Here is a 17,303-nt window from a genome sequence, read left to right on the forward strand (position 1 = left end):
TCCACTTCTGTCTTCTAAGTGCCGAGATTACGACCGTGTGCCAGCACTCTGGCTTTTAACTCATTTTTTTCCCCCGAGACAGGGTTTTCTCTGTGTAGCCTTGGCTGTCCTAGACTCACTTTGTAGACCAGGCTGGCTTCGAATTCATGAAGATCAGCCTGCCCCTGCCTCCCAAGTGCTGGGATTAAACACATGCACCACCACTGCCTGGCTATTTGTTTGGTTGGTTTGGTTTGGTTTGGTTTTTCGAGACAGGGTTTCTCTGTGTAGTCTTGGCTGTCCTAGACTGGCTTTGTAGACCAGGCTGGCCTTGAACTCACAGTGATCCACCTGCCTCTGCCTCCCGAGTGCTGGGATTAAAGGTGTGCGCCACCACGCCTGGCTATTTTTTTTAAACTTTATTTTCATTTATGTTGGTGAGGATGATGATGTTGTGTGTGTGTAGAGGTCAGAGGTCAGCTTTATGGAGCCAGGTCTCCCTATTTATCTTCATGTGGTTTCTGGGGGTTGTCCTCAGGTGGTTAGGCTTGCACAGAAAGCACCTCTTACCAGCTGAGCCGTCTCATGGCCCAGTCTAAGTAAATTCTTAATGAACTTTAATTCTAAACTTCAAACATTAGGCCAAATCAATCAGGCTTGTTTATTCCAAACAAACATCTTTAGAGGATCCATTGAGCCTGGCCGTTTCCATAGAAATGAATAGAGCCAAACAACTGTGACTCTTGATTGGAACATTACCTAAAATGAAAGGCTGGCTCTAGATTCTGAGTAGCACCCAAATAAATTGGTTCAGTTCAATAGTTATTTTCTGGGTGTTTGCTATGTGATCTGCCTCTGTAGGCTTAATATTCCAGTGAAGAACACAGATATAAAGCCGGGCGTTGGTGGCCCACACCTATAATCCCAGCACTCAGGGAGGCAAAGGCAGGCGGATCTCCATGAGTTCGAGGCCAGTGTGGTCTACAAAGCGAGTCCAGGACAGCCAAGGCTACACAGGGAAACCCTGTCTCAAAAACAAAACAAAACAAAACCCAAGAAGAGGAAGAGGAGGAGGAGGAGAAGAAAAGCCAGATAAGCAAGCAATCACACAAACATCACAGACAGGTGGGATGTAATAAAAGCTTGCAGTGTTCTCATTCTTTTGCTTCCCCCCCCCCCTTTTCAGCAAGGTGGAGGCCGCCAACTTCCGGGGCCACATCAGTGACTCTCAGGCAGCCCCCGCCCCACTCCTGCCTGTCTATGAGCTGGACGGGGCTCCCACAGCTGCCCAGGTGCTGGTCATGGGCCCTGATGACTTCATCGTGGCCACGGTCAGGTATATGACAGCTCAGGCTTAGAACCCAGCAGCAAGAAATCATTCCAACCAAGATGGAAGGTGCTAGGGGTTGGGTGGGGGCAGAGGCTGCCACAAGGCTCAGGCAACCCCACTTCTACCCACCAGCTCCCTGAACCGGCCGTTTGGAAGTGGCCTCCTCACTCCCTCCGGGATCCTTCTCAACAGCCAGATGCTAGACTTCTCCTGGCCCAACAGGACTGCTAACCACTCTGCACCCAGCCTGGTAGGGTCTCGCTTCTCACGCCGCGGGGAGGGGGCGGGGGAGGTGAGGGGGCAGGGGGCGGGGCTTGAGGCTAGGTATGACGGGCAGCGCCATGGGGCCCCCTTCCTCACTATTTCCTTTAAGGAAACAAGATGTTCATCTCATTCCCATCCGTGCTAAGTCTGGAGCGTGGAGGCCGGTGGGTCTACAGAACCCTTGTGCCATTCCGTCATGATCTCAGTGTGCCTAGGGAAGGTCTTGCCTCCTTTCTGGACGGTGCAATCACTGACCCCCATTTAGTGCTTGGGAATCCTAACACTAGAGGCATAAGATTACAAAATGCTGGGCTATTGGTGCTCAGATCTGTGACTGGACACCAAAGAGGGACCAAGAGGTGGAACTTAGATATTACCGTCCAACTGGGAGACCAGCTCTTCTGCCCCTGCAAGCTTTCCGTAGGGCAAAGACGCAGAGACGGTCCAGTGGGAATTCTACTGTGCGCGTTGCCATTTTTCTTGGTTCGGTCTTTCCCCCTGCCATCCATAGCAGCCTCACGGTTCCACTTTTCACTTGCCTCTCACCACTCAAGTCTTCCCGGAACACACAGACAGCACATTTGCTGCCAAACTTGTGGACCGTGTAGAAGAAAAGAGGTGGGAAGGGTGGTGGACTGGCCCCTTGCCTGTGTTGTCCCACTCTCTCTCCCTTCCTCATCTCTGCCCTCCGGCAACAGGAGAACTCGGTGCAGCCAGGGAAGCGGCCGCTCTCTTTCCTGCTGCCCACTGTAGTCCGACCAGCAGACGGACTCTGTGGGACCTACCTCGCCCTGGGGGCCAACGGAGCTGCCCGAGGCCTCAGTGGCCTGACCCAGGTGAGAGCTACTCCACTGTGGGTCTTTTGTCGGTCAGGAGCCACGCTGTGACCTGGTCTGCAGATGTCCCATGTAAACTCTGGGTTGTTTTTCCACTCCTTTCCAGCAGTCACAGGCTGGACTGTATTGTGCCTGACCTATGCTGGGCACAGATGTGCTGGGCTGGGCTTCATAGTGCAAGTGGGGCCCTGAAGATCTCTTGTCTCCATGAGTTTCAGGGGAAATTGTAGGACCAGTCGAATGAAGAAGTAATCTAGAGTCTGGCTGCCTGTGTTCCATAAGCCTCAAATCCCATCACCCCTTGCTCTGTATCTGAATAGCCCACCAGCCCTCCGTAGGGTCTTATTCTGAAAGGAAGGTCCTGCTGCTCTCCAGAATACCTTAAGACAGTTCCACCAGTGCCTCGAGCACCCTACGCACACCGGGCTCGCGTTCTGACAGGTGGTGATGAGCTAACTCTGCTATTAGAATTCCTTGAGTTCAGCTGAAGTGCTGCCAGTCTTCAACTGTGTAATTAAAGCTAGGGAAATCACTTAGCCTCTCTTGAGCCGTCACATCCTCGTCTGTGAAGTGGATCACAGTAGTTAATATCACAGAGGCCTTACTAAGTGCTAGGCACTATGGTGTGTGGGGGGGTGTGCAAGTGTGTGTGTGGGGGGGTGTGATGTATGTGTATGTGCAGGTGTGTGTGTGTGTGTGTGTGTGTATTCCTGTATGTGTATATATGTGGGTGTGTGTGGTGTGTGTGATATATGTGTGTATGCAGGTGTGTGTGTGTATTCCTGTATGTGTATATATGTGGGTGTGTGTGGTGTGTGTGATATATGTGTGTATGCAGGGGTGTGTGTGTGTATTCCTGTGTGTGTATGTGTGTGTGCAGATGTGTGTGTGTATTCCTGTGTGTGTGTATAAATGTGTGTGGTGTGTATGATGTATGTGTGTGTGTGTGTGTGTGTGTTGCGTGTCTGTGTGTGTTAGCCCCTTTAACTCTCCCGACTTTGGAAGGAATGATGTTTCGAGTTCACAGGAAACTGAAGCTCAGAGAGGCTAAACAGCTAGCTCAAGTTCACTCAGCTGTAGCTTTGAGTAGGAAGCTGAGTTCCAGAGTCTACCCAGCCCCTAACCACTGAGCTTGAACTTCCCACATTGTTCCCTGAACCCCCTGTTAACCCTGCCTTGCCTGGAGAGAAGGGAAGGAAGCCCTGGGAATGACAGGAACGCCTCTTCCTAAAACACTAAAAGGGAGTCGCACTCTTTCTGTCTCTCAGATTCTTCCTCTGTAAAATGGGGACAGCTGCCATAGGTCACCTATTTCCGGGACTGTGACACACCCAGTGTGAGCTTTCTAAAGACTAAAGGGTTTGGGCTGAGCACAGGAGCTGTGGCGTCTTGAATCGTTGTTTTTGGGACAGCTCTGATGATTTTGCTCCTTGCCTGCCCTTAGGTTCTACTGAATATCCTGACCTTGAACCGGAACCTGAGTGACAGCCTGGCCCGAGGACGCCTCCACCCAGACCTGCAGTCCAACCTCCTGCAGGTGGACAGTGAGTGCAGAGCCGACTCCTATAGGCGGGCACAGGGGTGGGCGGAGAAGGGCTCTTCCCAAGCTTTCCCTGCCTGAACCAACACTGACTTCCTTTTTATGACAAATTCCTGTCAGACCAATGTAAGATCTGGGGACTGGAGCCATCTTGGCATTTCCTGACTTTGAGACCTTGGGAAATCCATGTCTCCACTCTTGAGACTTCGTTTCTTCTCTATAAAATGAGATACATCTATCTTCACGCAAACTTCCATTCAGTAGTGTGTGATGAGCACACCTACTATGTGTCAAGCCTACTACGTGTCAAACATCATCCCATCTGTTTGGGGTACCACACTGATAGGCAGACAGGAAAAATAATCATAGAAATGTGAGATACCAAGGGGCGGGGGTGGGGGGGAAGCTCAGCCGCAGCATCAGAGCAGGGTGTTATAATGGTACCTACAGGGGCCGGAGGAGGCTTCTCTTTGGTGACATCTAAGCTGAGATCTGAAGAGAGAGAAAGCCATTGCCATGCCAAAAACTGGGGCAGAGCTTTGTAGGCTAAGAACAGGTACAGAGAACTCAGGCCAGGATTAGGCTTCATGTGTTTTCAGAAATAAAAAAGAGACTGAGATGAGTGAGGACGTGAGAGCATCAGAAAGGAGAGTAGGGACCCGATTGTGAACCTCGGGGGTCTATGGTGAGGACAGAGTTGCCCCTAACAACAAAAGCTTCATTTTGGTCACGGCTTAGTTTTATAAATAGGAAAACAATTGCACTTTTGAGTAGTTGTTATTACAAAGCTAGTTCAAAGAGGATCCAGAATTGGTTGAGACAGTCCTTGCTTTGTCACTGTCATCACTGCTTTCCAGACAAAGAAGCTCATGGAGGTTATAAACTAGTCAAAAATCTACCAGCAAGTGGCTTTGGGGGGTCTTCACAGCAGAGGTGGCCACTGGCTGTGCCTTGAATTAGGAGTAGTGATTCAACATAAAAGACTTTCTGGACAGAAGGAACAATCTGTGAAAGACCCAGGAAGAGTGGCATTGGAGACCAGGTGTTTCCCGAGCTTCTGAATTTACCTGGCACCTCTGTGACATCACACAGGCTCTGTTTTACTCTGTGCATACTTTCTACAAAGTCTCTTCTTTTTCCTAAGTGCAGTTTCAATGTAAACCTTATGATCACAAACAGGGATTATTTGCAACAAATAATTGATGAATAGCTATTTAAAAATAAAATATATTTAGGTTGCAATTAGGTGGTGGTGTCTGTAGAAGGCCCGGAGGATCACTGTCACTGTTTAAGAAGGTCAGGAAATGTTAGAGAGCAGACTGAAACTTGATCCTTGCCATAATCAAAAGGACAAAAAAAAAGTGAAACACAAAGGATATAGATTTCTGGTGTGATTATTTTATGCTGTTCAATAATATGACATTTTCTAGTGGCCAGGCATGGTGGCTCACATTAAAGAATCTCAGCACTCAGGAAAGCAGAGGTTGGTGGATCTCTGTGAGCTCAAGGCCAGACTAGTCTACATAGTGAGTTCCAGAACAGCCAGAGACACATACTTCAAAAAATCAAATAAATATTATAATAATAATAATAATAATAATAATAATAATAATAATAATAGTAATAATAATAGTAATAATAATAGTAATAATAATAATAAAATACTTTTTCTTAAGAACCACCTAAAGCCATCCTTAGTGGGGACATAAGAAGACCAAATCTTTATAGAGGAGCAAGGGAGGTCACATTAGCAAGTCTTATCATTGAGGTCTAAGTTAAGACACACCCAACCGGAGGAGAGACTCAGGGCCTGACTTGCTTTCCGCAGGGGAGGTGGATTGAAAAAGAGGAGAACATGAGTCTGGAAAAGCCCCTGGGATATGGCCCAGGGCAGAAGATGATGGAAACCTGAACTCAAACCAGAGGTTAAGCAGTCACAATCTCACAAATATAGACTTCTACAGGGCACTGACCGCTAAGCACTGGGAACCAGTTACAAACAAGGCAACCATCCTTTTAAAAACTGTAAATTAAGGAGAGAGACACAGTCAATCAGTAGAAACAGTAATACTTTGGGGGGGGGGGGGAAGCAGGGGTTGCCGGGTATAGTGGTTCATGCCAGAGTTCAAGGCCAGTCTGCTCTACCTAGCAACTTCCAGGCCAGCAAGGAATATACAATAAGATACTCTCTCAAACAAAACAAATGAAATAGCAGGATGTGACTAGGGATGTAGGACAGTTGGTATGAGCCTCTAGGTTCTATCCCAGTGCCATTTCGACTGGACCCTGTGGTGCTTGCCCTTAGTCCCAGCACTTGGGCAGTAGAGGCAGGAACATAGGAAGTTGAAGGTCATTCTTGGCTACCTGGGGATACTGGGAATCTGAGGTCAGCCAGGGATACATGAGACCCCCATTCCAAAAGGAAGAAAATTAAAAAAAAGAAAGAAGGCAGCGTTAACCTGGCAGACAGGCATTCTAGATAATAGGGACATTCTCAAAGAGGTGCCTTTTGACCAAGGACAGGAATGAGATAAAGGAGCCAACTGTGTGACTATCAAGGGGAAAGCATTTCAACCCAAAACAATAGCAGGTACAAAGGCCTGTGCGTAAGAGACAGCATCCAGTATGCCAGAGAGACAGCAAGGACTCCAGTATGCCAGAGACAGCAAGGACACCACTATGCCAGAGACAGCAAGGATGCCAGTATGGCCAGAGAGACAGCAAGGACACCAGTATGCCAGAGAGACAGCAAGGACGCCAGTATACCAGAGAGACAGCAAGGATGCCAGTATGCCAGAGAGACAGCAAGGACGCCAGTATGCCAGAGAGACAGCAAGGACGCCAGTATGCCAGAGAGACAGCAAGGACGCCAGTATGCCAGAGACAGCAAGGCTGCCAGTGCCAGAGACAGCAAGGATGCCAGTATGCCAGAGACAGCAAGGACACCAGTATGCCAGAGACAGCAAGGATGCCAGTATACCAGAGAGACAGCAAGGATGCCAGTATGCCAGAGAGACAGCAAGGATGCTAGTATGCCAGAGACAGCAAGGACGCCAGTATGGCCAGAGAGACAGGAAGGATGCCAGTATGCCAGAGAGACAGCAAGGACACCAGTATGCCAGAGAGACAGCAAGGATGCCAGTATGCCAGAGACAGCAAGGACACCAGTATGCCAGAGACAGCAAGGATGCCAGTATACCAGAGAGACAGCAAGGATGCCAGTATGCCAGAAAGACAGCAAGGATGCCAGTATGCCAGAGACAGCAAGGACACCAGTATGCCAGAGAGACAGCAGGGACGCCAGTATGCCAGAGACAGCAAGGACGCCAGTATGCCAGAGAGACAGCAAGAACGCCAATATGCCAGAGACAGCAAGGCCGCCAGTATGCCAGAGAGACAGCAGGGACGCCAGTATGCCAGAGACAGCAAGGACGCCAGTATGCCAGAGAGACAGCAAGGATGCCAGTATGCCAGAGAGACAGCAAGGACGCCAGTATGCCAGAGACAGCAAGGCTGCCAGTGCCAGAGACAGCAAGGATGCCAGTATGCCAGAGACAGCAAGGACACCAGTATGCCAGAGACAGCAAGGATGCCAGTATACCAGAGAGACAGCAAGGATGCCAGTATGCCAGAGAGACAGCAAGGATGCTAGTATGCCAGAGACAGCAAGGACGCCGGTATGCCAGAGAGACAGCAAGGACGCCAGTATGCCAGAGAGACAGCAAGGACGCCAGTATGCCAGAGACAGCAAGGCTGCCAGTGCCAGAGACAGCAAGGATGCCAGTATGCCAGAGACAGCAAGGACACCAGTATGCCAGAGACAGCAAGGATGCCAGTATACCAGAGAGACAGCAAGGATGCCAGTATGCCAGAGAGACAGCAAGGATGCTAGTATGCCAGAGACAGCAAGGACGCCAGTATGGCCAGAGAGACAGGAAGGATGCCAGTATGCCAGAGAGACAGCAAGGACACCAGTATGCCAGAGAGACAGCAAGGATGCCAGTATGCCAGAGACAGCAAGGACACCAGTATGCCAGAGACAGCAAGGATGCCAGTATACCAGAGAGACAGCAAGGATGCCAGTATGCCAGAGAGACAGCAAGGATGCCAGTATGCCAGAGACAGCAAGGACACCAGTATGCCAGAGAGACAGCAGGGACGCCAGTATGCCAGAGACAGCAAGGACGCCAGTATGCCAGAGAGACAGCAAGAACGCCAATATGCCAGAGACAGCAAGGCCGCCAGTATGCCAGAGAGACAGCAGGGACGCCAGTATGCCAGAGACAGCAAGGACGCCAGTATGCCAGAGAGACAGCAAGGATGCCAGTATGCCAGAGAGACAGCAAGGACACCAGTATACCAGAGACAGCAAGGACGCCGGTATGCCAGAGAGACAGCAAGGATGCCAGTATGCCTGAGAGGCAGCAAGGATGCCAGTATGCCAGAGACAGCAAGGATGCCAGTATGCCAGAGAGACAGCAAGGACGCCAGTATGCCAGAGACAGCAAGGACGCCAGTATGGCCGGAGAGACAGCAAGGACACCAGTATGCCAGAGAGATAGCAAGGCTGCCAGTATGCCAGAGACAGCAAGGCTGCCAGTATGCCAGAGAGACAGCAAGGACGCCAGTATGCCAGAGAGACAGCAAGAACGCCAGTATGCCAGAGACAGCAAGGATGCCAGTATGGCAGAGACAGCAAGGCTGCCAGTATGCCAGAGAGACAGCAAGGACGCCAGTATGCCAGAGACAGCAAGGACACCAGTATGCCAGAGAGACAGCAAGGACACCAGTATGGCCCTGTGGAGAACAGAAGGGACTCAGGGGAAGACTTTAGAGAGGGACTGGTGACCCAGACAATGGTGGGCCTTAGAGGCTTAGGTGGACTTTAAATTTTTTTTTAAGACTTGTCAGAGCTGTTGGGGGGTTTTGAGTGAGGGAAGGATGTGTTTGGCTTGTGTGTGAAGCTGTAAAGAAAGCAGGACTTGGTGAGCATTTAAGAGGACCGTGCAGTAATCCTCATGAGTAATGATGGTGATTTGGAGACATCGGCCAGGCCTTTTGCCATTACTAAGAATGACTGCTTAGGGCCGGGTGTGGTGGCACACGCCTTTAGTCCCAGCACTTGGGAGGCAGAAGCAGGTGGTTCTCTGAGAGTTTGAGGCCAGCTTTATCTTCAGAGTGAGTTCCAGGACAGCTAGAGCTACATAATAGGGAAACCTGGTCTCAAAAAACAAAAGCCCCAAGCAAAACCAAACCAAGCAAGAATGAGCGCTTATTGTTGGTCCCTGACTGTGTGGAAGGCACCAAGCCCAGTGCTTTCCATACAGTGTCTCCTGTAATCCCTGCAACAACTCTATGCAGCAGGTTCCCTATAACCCTCTACCTCACCCCCCCCCCCCCCATTGTGTGCATGAGGACAGCGAGGCTCACAGAAGGAAAGCAAAGTCACACACTTCCTGCTTGTTGAAACAGCTGTGACTCAAATCTGACAGTGAGGCCCCTGAGTCAGTGCTCTCATGCACATATGCTGTGGGGATGGTTTTCAGGTGAGTTCACGGAGGAAGAGATTGAGTTTCTGGAAGCCAGGGGTCACCACGTGGAGAAGGTAGACGTCTTATCCTGGGTCCACGGCAGTCGGAGAACCAACAACTTCATCATCGGTGTGAAGGACCCTCGGAGCCCGGATGCAGCTGGAGCCACCATCCTGTAGTGCATTGGGGTGGGCGGGAATCTCTGCTCCCCGCCTTTGCATGTTCCCAGAGTCCCTCTTTCTCCCAGGGTTGGTCTCAGGGGGACCCCCATGGATGCCTCAGATCAGGAGTCAGAGGGGATACTTAGCAAATCCTATCCCAGAGTAACTGGAAAATTCTCCAACTGGAGGCCTTTGGTGGTAATGGTGACGTCAGTGTCCATGACCAGGCAGGCAGGACCTTGAGGAGTCAGATGGCCTGTCTGTCCTCCCAGCCATGCTATTCTTGAGTTTAGGGATGTGCTTGCAAACCCTTCTCAAGGCTCTCACAACCCCAACACCTTCAGACTGGTCTGACCTAGGCCTTGTGTTCCAGCCCCCTTTTTCCTGTACCTGGCCCCATTTCTTAAGTGACTAGGTTTTTTTTTTTTTTTAATTGGCCATCATAGGGAGAAGTAATCCTCCCCTTCCACCAGGTTTAGGAATGGGCCTTGCATTTGAAGGTCCCCAGGCAGTCGGGTGGGGGTGTGTGGGGGGGTATCAGCTCAGGGGCTTCCATTTGCAAAGGGGGAAATTAAAGAAAGAATATTGCTTAAACCATGACTCTGGCTTGATTTCTGTTTGACTGATGTAGTCATCACTTTCCCTTTGCTCTGACAGAATATCCAGCAGGATGCGACTTAAGGGAGCAAAGGTTTACTTTGGCTGGAGTTGGAGGTGTTCTAGCCCATCTGCAGGAGTGTCATGGTGACAGAACAGCTCCTAGCTATGGCAGGGGAGCTTGCTCAACCCTGGGCAGATCAGAAGGCAGAGACAAGAAAAGAAGGAGGGGGGGTCAAGCCTTATTCTCCAGAGACCCTCTTCCTTCAACTAGGCCCCACCCCAGGGGTTCTGTAACCTCGGAGAATGCCAAGGTATGCCCAGCCAGGGACCAAGAATTCTAACATATGTGGTTGGAAGTGGGAGTGAGAGAGAAGAACTTGGCTCCCCCTGTCTCAGAAGCCCATGACGCCAGGACAGCCTGGAATCAAATTTAGGGGGTTGTGCTTCCAAAACTTGTACTAGTAACTTTTAATGTAGACACCTGTCAAGAATGCCAAGCACCTTATGAGAACAGTCTTACCTAGTCTTTATCACAAACCTCATGAGCCAAATGCGAATACTGTTCTCACCCTTATTAGTGGAATGTGGGCAAACAAGTTGTTTAAAGGATTTGTCCAAAGTTTCTTACCTATTAACTAGAAGGACTTGGGTTCAGTCTCAGATGTCTGACTCTACAGCTTATATTCTGAGCCAATTTCACAACAGCTGGCTGAGGTTTTTGTTAAGAACAACACTTCACATGACAAGTACCTTTCCCAGGGAATGCCATTTATGCATTCTGTGTTAGTTATTTTCTGTTGTGGTGACAAAACACCATGGCCAAGACAGCTTAAGAAGAAAGACGTATTGGCTTATGGTTCCAGAGGGTTAGTGTCCAAGATGAAGGTGTGCCAACGGATGGCCAAGGCAGCGGCAGAGAGCTCACATCTTGATTTGCAGGTAGGAGACAGAGAGAGCACTAGGAGTTGCTGGGAGTCTTTTGAAACCTCAAAGCCCAGCCTGTGACACAGCTTCTCTAATAAGGTCACACCTAATCCTTCCCAAACAGTTCCACCAACTGGAGACTAAGTATTCAAACATATGAGCCCATGGTGTGTATGTGTGTATGTGTGTGTGGGGGGGCACTTGCATTTTAACTACTACATGTGTGTCTATTATCCACTATATCTCCGACACTATATGTCAGGCCTAAACAAGACAAACATTAAGTAGAGAGTGGTGGAGATGGCTTAAGGGGTTAGAGCACATCCCCCAGCATGCACAAAGCCCTGGGTTCAATCTCCACCACCACAAAATATAAAACGAGCAAACAGGAACTAGTGGTACAGAGAAGTAAGGTACAGTGTGGTCACAATAAGCCCTAAAGCATTTGCCATATGTATGTTACAGATGTAGCAATTACTCAAATATTTCAGAAATATATAATATAGTTGGTCTACCCTCCTAAAGAACTCACTTTCCAAGGATAACACTATCAATAATTTAGCACTTGTTCCTCTAGCTTTCTTTTTTTCTGTACATTTATAGGTTATGTTTAAATAGTAAAAATAGAACTGTACTTTCACAACTGCCACCTTTCCCCCGCTCCTCTGGCTGCTAGGACTCACACCAGTCCTCTGCCATCGCCTCCCAAAAACTTGGACTGTAGGCACGAGCCACCGCATCCAGCTAAGATTCTTGAATATTAAAACCCTGATGACTTAGGAAGTCTGTTTCAATACTGCTCTAGTACATGGGAGATAAGACAGAAGGATCATAATTTCAAGGTCAGCCTGGGCCAGTGGTGGTGACACACAGCTTTAATCACAGCACTGAGGAGGCAGAGACAGGCAGATCTCTTGAGTTCAAGGCCAGCCTGGTCTACAGAGCTAGTTTCAGGACAGCCAGGACTACACAGAGAAATACTGTCTTAAGGGGAGGGGAAATCAAAGCCATCCTGGGCTACATAGCAAGTATTTCTCTGAGAGAGAGAGAGAGAGAGAGAGAGAGAGAGAGAGAGAGAGAGAGAGAGAGAGAAAGAGAAAAGAAGAAGAAGGAGGAGGAGGAGAGAAAAGAAAAGAAAGGGAAAGTCCCCTTATTACTCAGTATATGAAGTATGCAGGACACTAAATTTTACTCCATGAAATGTATTACGTGTCTACTCTGTCATGCATGGCCCAAGGCACTGGAGACACTAGTGAAAAAGACTAGATCTTCTAGTCCTAATTACTTTTATTTTATTTAGACTCTATTATATTGTGGTAGCATAAGGAGCACCGGAAAATTTGCCCCCTATTAGGAACATAACTTGAGCTCACCAGGAAATGAGAGAAGAGACTTGGAACTTTGAAGAGTTGTCACTATATTCTCTCAGGCCTCAAATAATAGAAAGTTAAAAGTACTTAATTATCAATTTTTGTTATTTCCTTTACTGTATTTTGGAAGGGTCCCAGGCTGGCCTCAATTTTACTGTGCAGCTGAGGATAACCTTGCGTTTCTGTCCTCCTGCCTCTACCCCCAAGTGCTTAGATTACAACCATGTGCTACCATGCCTGGTCTATGCAATGCTGGGGACTACATTTACATACTTCATACCTGCTAGGCAAGCACTCTACCAACCCAAAATCCGCTCTTAGAGGTTCTCTAGCCTGTTATTTTAAGTGAAAATCCCAAACATTCTATTTTTACCAGTGAAGACTCAGGAGCCAGATGCTGGGGTGGAAACCTGCTACCTCAGAGAGGAAGAGAAAGCATCCAGCTGACCTTCCTACTCAGCTCAGGTCCGGATGGAAAAGGCCCCAAAGGCTCACTACCTCAGCTGACAGCCCAGGAGGAAAAGGCCAATAAACTCAAGGCCAAAGGCCAAGGAGCTGAACAGCTAAAGAGCTAAAAGCAAAAAGCCCCTTCTACTTCTACATACTGTCTTAACACCATTCAACTCAACGTCCCTTCTATTCTTTAACCCCCGTCAGCTGGTTTCTTGTTCCGCATCTTGACCTAGAGTTAATTTTATTAAATTCTGTATACGGAAAGCTCTTGGATTAAAGGTGTGTGTTAGGGCTTAACCACACTGAACAAAAGACAGGTTTTTACAGTTCAGCATCTCAGGGATCACAATAGGGTTAAATATCCTGCATCACTAGCCCCTTGCTTAATAATATTAGGCAGAGTTTAAATGATTATTGCACTGGTCAATTTTATTGGCCTTATCCTTACAAGTCTTCTTGCTGTAAATCAGAGATATTTCCACAAGACAAAAAAAAAAAAAAAAAAAAAAAAAAGCTGGGCCAATTACAACATTAAAAGATTCAAGAATTATCCCAGCACTTAGGAGGCAGAGGCAGGAGGATCACTGTGAGTTCAAGGCCAGCCTGGTCTAGGACAGCCAAGAGTAACACAGAGAAACCCTGTCTCAAAAAACAACAACAACAAAAACAAAAGACTCAAGAATTTGCCAGTGGCAATGGCACACACCTTTAATCCTATCACTTGGGAGGCAGAGGCAGGAGCATCTCTGTGAGTTGGAGGCCAGCCTGGTCTACAGTGTGAGTGCCAGGACAGCCAAGGCTACACACAGAGAAACCCTGTCAAAACAGACAAGATTGAAAATGTCTATAAATAAATAGGAATGGGACCAAGAGTGCAGTTCTGTCGTAGAGCACTTGTTTAGCGTGCACTAAGTTCTGGGTTTGACCCCTAATACTGCAAAACAGTAACATTAAATGTGAACAGATAACCAGGTCTACAAAGTGAGTGCAGGAGAGCCAGGACTTATAGAGAAACCCTGTCTTGGAAAAAAAAAATGTGGACAGATGAAAAAATCTGATCCAGAAACTGCATTGTTGGGTTTCAAGAACAGTCCTGCACTGAGCACCCGAACACCACACTTGGGTTGAAAGACACTTACTGAATACTTAAGCAAGAGCTGACCAGCCGGAGGCACAGTCTGAACTCAGGAGCCAGACCATGCCATTGAGCCACTTTCTTTCTTTTTTTTCCCCTCCTTTATTAATTTATTCTTGTTACATCTCAATGGTTATCCCATCCCTTGTATCCTCCCATTCTCCCTTCCCTCCCATTTTCCCCTTATTCCCCTCCCCTATGACTGTTCCTGAGGGGGATTTCCTCCCCTGGAGAGTGGGATATTACTTTCTCACGTGCTCTGGTGCCTCACCTTTGACCATGTCCCCTGGAGGGGGAGACCTGGTGGCACTCAGAGGAAGGACAGCAGGTTACCAAGAAGAGACTTGATACCCTATGAGCCAATTTCAAATTGAGTTTTTAAAGGAAAAAAAAAAACACAACCAGGCAGGAGAAAAAAAAATTTTTCATGTACAGTATGTTTTCCCAACTTAGAAGAATTATTCTTCGTCGCATCTAGGTAGCTAGACAAAGCACTTTAAGCTGATTGGTGGGGTTTAAGGTAGAGGGGGATTTCTAGCTCTCTGAGAGTAAGGAACATAGCATGATGTTGAGGTCTTAACTCTAGTAGAACATACATATATCTTTAGCCCAAGCAGAGCAAGCATTTATCTTTTTTTTTTTTTTTTTTAATACTAAGCAGCAAGCTTTGACCTTTCCTGGTTTCAGGAGCATAAGGCCTGAGAACTTGAACTTAATTTCACCTTATGGTCAAAATGGAGATTAGAGTAATATGGCTTCTGATATGCTAAGAGCAATAGGTGGTGTTAGCAGAAAAGATACAGTCACACTCAGAACTAAAATAGGTGTCAACAAAGGGCTATGGTCAGGTGAAAGGAAGGAAGGAAAAAGAGGGCTGGAGAGATGGCGCCGTGGTTAACTACACTAATTGCTCTTGCAGAGGAAGGACATCCGTTTGATTCCCAGCACCCACGTGGTAGTTCACGACCACCTGTGACTCCAGTGTCAGGGGATCCTGCTCTTTGCTTCTGCCAGAACCAGACATTACCACAGACATGTACACATGCAAAACATTCACGCACATAAAAATTATCTTTAAAGGAAAGAGATAAGGTCGGGCGGTGGTGGCGCACGCCTTTAATCCCAGCACTCGGGAGGCAGAGGCAGGCGGATCGCTGTGAGTTTGAGGCCAGCCTGGTCTACAAAGTAAGTCCAGGACAGCCAAGGTTACATAGAGAAACCCTGTCTAAAAAAAAAAAAAAAAAGGAAAGAGATTGGAGAGCCAGATTTGGTGGTGCATATCGATAATCTCAATACTCCCAGGGACTATGGCCGTGGGAATCACAGAATTTGAAGCCAGCTTGCACTACAAAGTGACTTCCAGGCCATCCTGGACTACAGAATGAAATACTATCTCAAGAAAGGAAAAAAGAAGCCGGGCGTGGTGGCGCACGCCTTTAATCCCAGCACTTGGGAGGCAGAGGCAGGAGGATCGCTGTGAGTTCGAGGCCAGCCTGGTCTGCAGTGTGAGTCGAGGACAACCAAGGCTACACAGAGAAACCCTGTCTTGAAAAACCAAAAAAAAAAAAAAAAAAAAAAAAAAGGAAAAAAGAGGAAGAGAGAAGGAACTGATCCAATAGATTTTTCGTTTGTTTGGTTTGGTTTTTTTGTTTTTCATGACAGGGTTTCTCTGTGTAGCCCAGGCTGTCCTGGAACTCACTCAGTAGACCAGGCTGGCCTCGAACTCAGAGATCCGGAGGTAGAGGCAGGCAGATCCTGGATGCTCACTGGCTAGTCTAGACAGAACAGTGAACTTCTGATTCTTCTGATTCAGTGAGAGCAGACAGAAGAAACTGAATGCCTTCTTCCTCTGGCCTCGGCGTGCACATGTGTAAGGGCACACAAACCCAGACAGTCATTAGCATGGGTCACACTCAACCTCCACACAGCAATAAGAAATAAAAAAATTTAAAAGTAGGAAGCAGAGCTGGGCGTGGTGGTGCACACTTTTAATCCCAGCAGTCGGGAGGCAGAGGCAGACGGATCGCTGTGAGTTTGAGGCCAGCCTGGTCTGCAAAATGAGTCCAGGACAGCCAAGGCTACACAGAGAAACCCTGTCTCAAAAAAAAAAAAAAAAAAAAAAAAAAGGAAGCAATCTCCCACCCTGCTCATGCATGGTGGGAAGTTACTTAAACTCAGTGAGTCCCACACACAAAAAAAGGCATGAAAGTAGGAAGGGATTTGTTGGGAAGAAGGTTTCCAGTGGACGAAAGATGTGTCATGAGAGCGGATGATAATGGTAGAAAAAAAAAAAAGGACTGAAAGTCATTATATGCATTTATAAAACTGTCAAAAATAAGAAATGGACAATTCAACAGCAGCAAATAGCTCAGTTCTGCATTGTCAACAGTGGATCGAACAACAACTCAATAAGCTGTAACAAAACTGGGCCTGGAGAGATGACTCCGTGATTAAGAACACTTGCTACTCTAGCAAAGGATCTGGGTTTGGTTCCCAGCATTTCTCTCGGTCCAGTTTTGTGGAATCTGATGTTCTCTCTGGCCTCCGTGGGTACTGCATACACATGGTACCCAGCATACAGGCAGAACACCAACACACATAAAATAAGAGCAGACTTATTTTTAAGAATAAGTCTTTAAAAACCTACCAAACTAGCACTCAAGAGGCAGAGACAAGTGAACTTCTGTGAATTTGAGGCCAGCCTGATCTTCATAGCAAGTCCCAGGATAACTGGAGCTACACAGAGAGGCCATGTTTCATAACAAAACAAATGACTCCCCCCTTTTTTGTTTTTTTCAGGACAAGGTCTCTCTGTGTAGCCCTGGCTGTCCTGAATTTGCTTTGTAGACCAGGCTGGCCTTGAATTCACAGTGATCCACCTGCCTCTGCCTCCCGAGTGCTGGGATTAAAGGCGTGCACCACTACGCCCAGTTTAACAAAAACCTTTAAAATACTTCTTAGGATATTCTACCCCACCCCCACCCCTAACAATGAGATAAACATTCCTCCCAGCTCCTAGGAAGCAGAGGCAGGTGGATCTCTGTGAGTTCATGGCCAGCCTGGTCTACAAACAGAGTTCCAGGACAGCCAGGGCTACACAGAGAAAGTCTATCTCAAAAAACAAGCACAAACAAACAAACAATGCATTCTGTGTGATTCCATTTACAGTATATAAATCTT

General features: G+C 47.7%; 1 protein-coding gene across 5 annotated transcripts in view; it reads left to right on the forward strand.

The window, feature by feature from the left end:
- GGT7 (gamma-glutamyltransferase 7) overlaps positions 1 to 10,204 on the forward strand; it is a 29,748-nt gene extending 19,544 nt beyond the window's left edge. For 4 of the 5 annotated variants that reach the window (XM_084775982.1, XM_084775984.1, XM_084775983.1 and 1 more), the window contains 5 exons: positions 1,166 to 1,315; positions 1,442 to 1,559; positions 2,272 to 2,409; positions 3,854 to 3,953; positions 9,496 to 10,204. In XM_084775982.1, the coding sequence (XP_084632108.1) occupies positions 1,166 to 1,315; positions 1,442 to 1,559; positions 2,272 to 2,409; positions 3,854 to 3,953; positions 9,496 to 9,659 (670 nt within the window). In that variant the 3' untranslated portion in view covers positions 9,660 to 10,204. The remainder of the gene's footprint in view (positions 1 to 1,165; positions 1,316 to 1,441; positions 1,560 to 2,271; positions 2,410 to 3,853; positions 3,954 to 9,495) is intronic. The other variant, XM_084775986.1, reaches the window with a different exon arrangement.
- Positions 10,205 to 17,303: the final 7,099 nt, after the last annotated feature.

Source organism: Acomys minous, assembly GCF_964271855.1.
Source record: "Acomys minous genome assembly, chromosome: 3".
NCBI lineage: Eukaryota > Metazoa > Chordata > Mammalia > Rodentia > Muridae > Acomys > Acomys minous.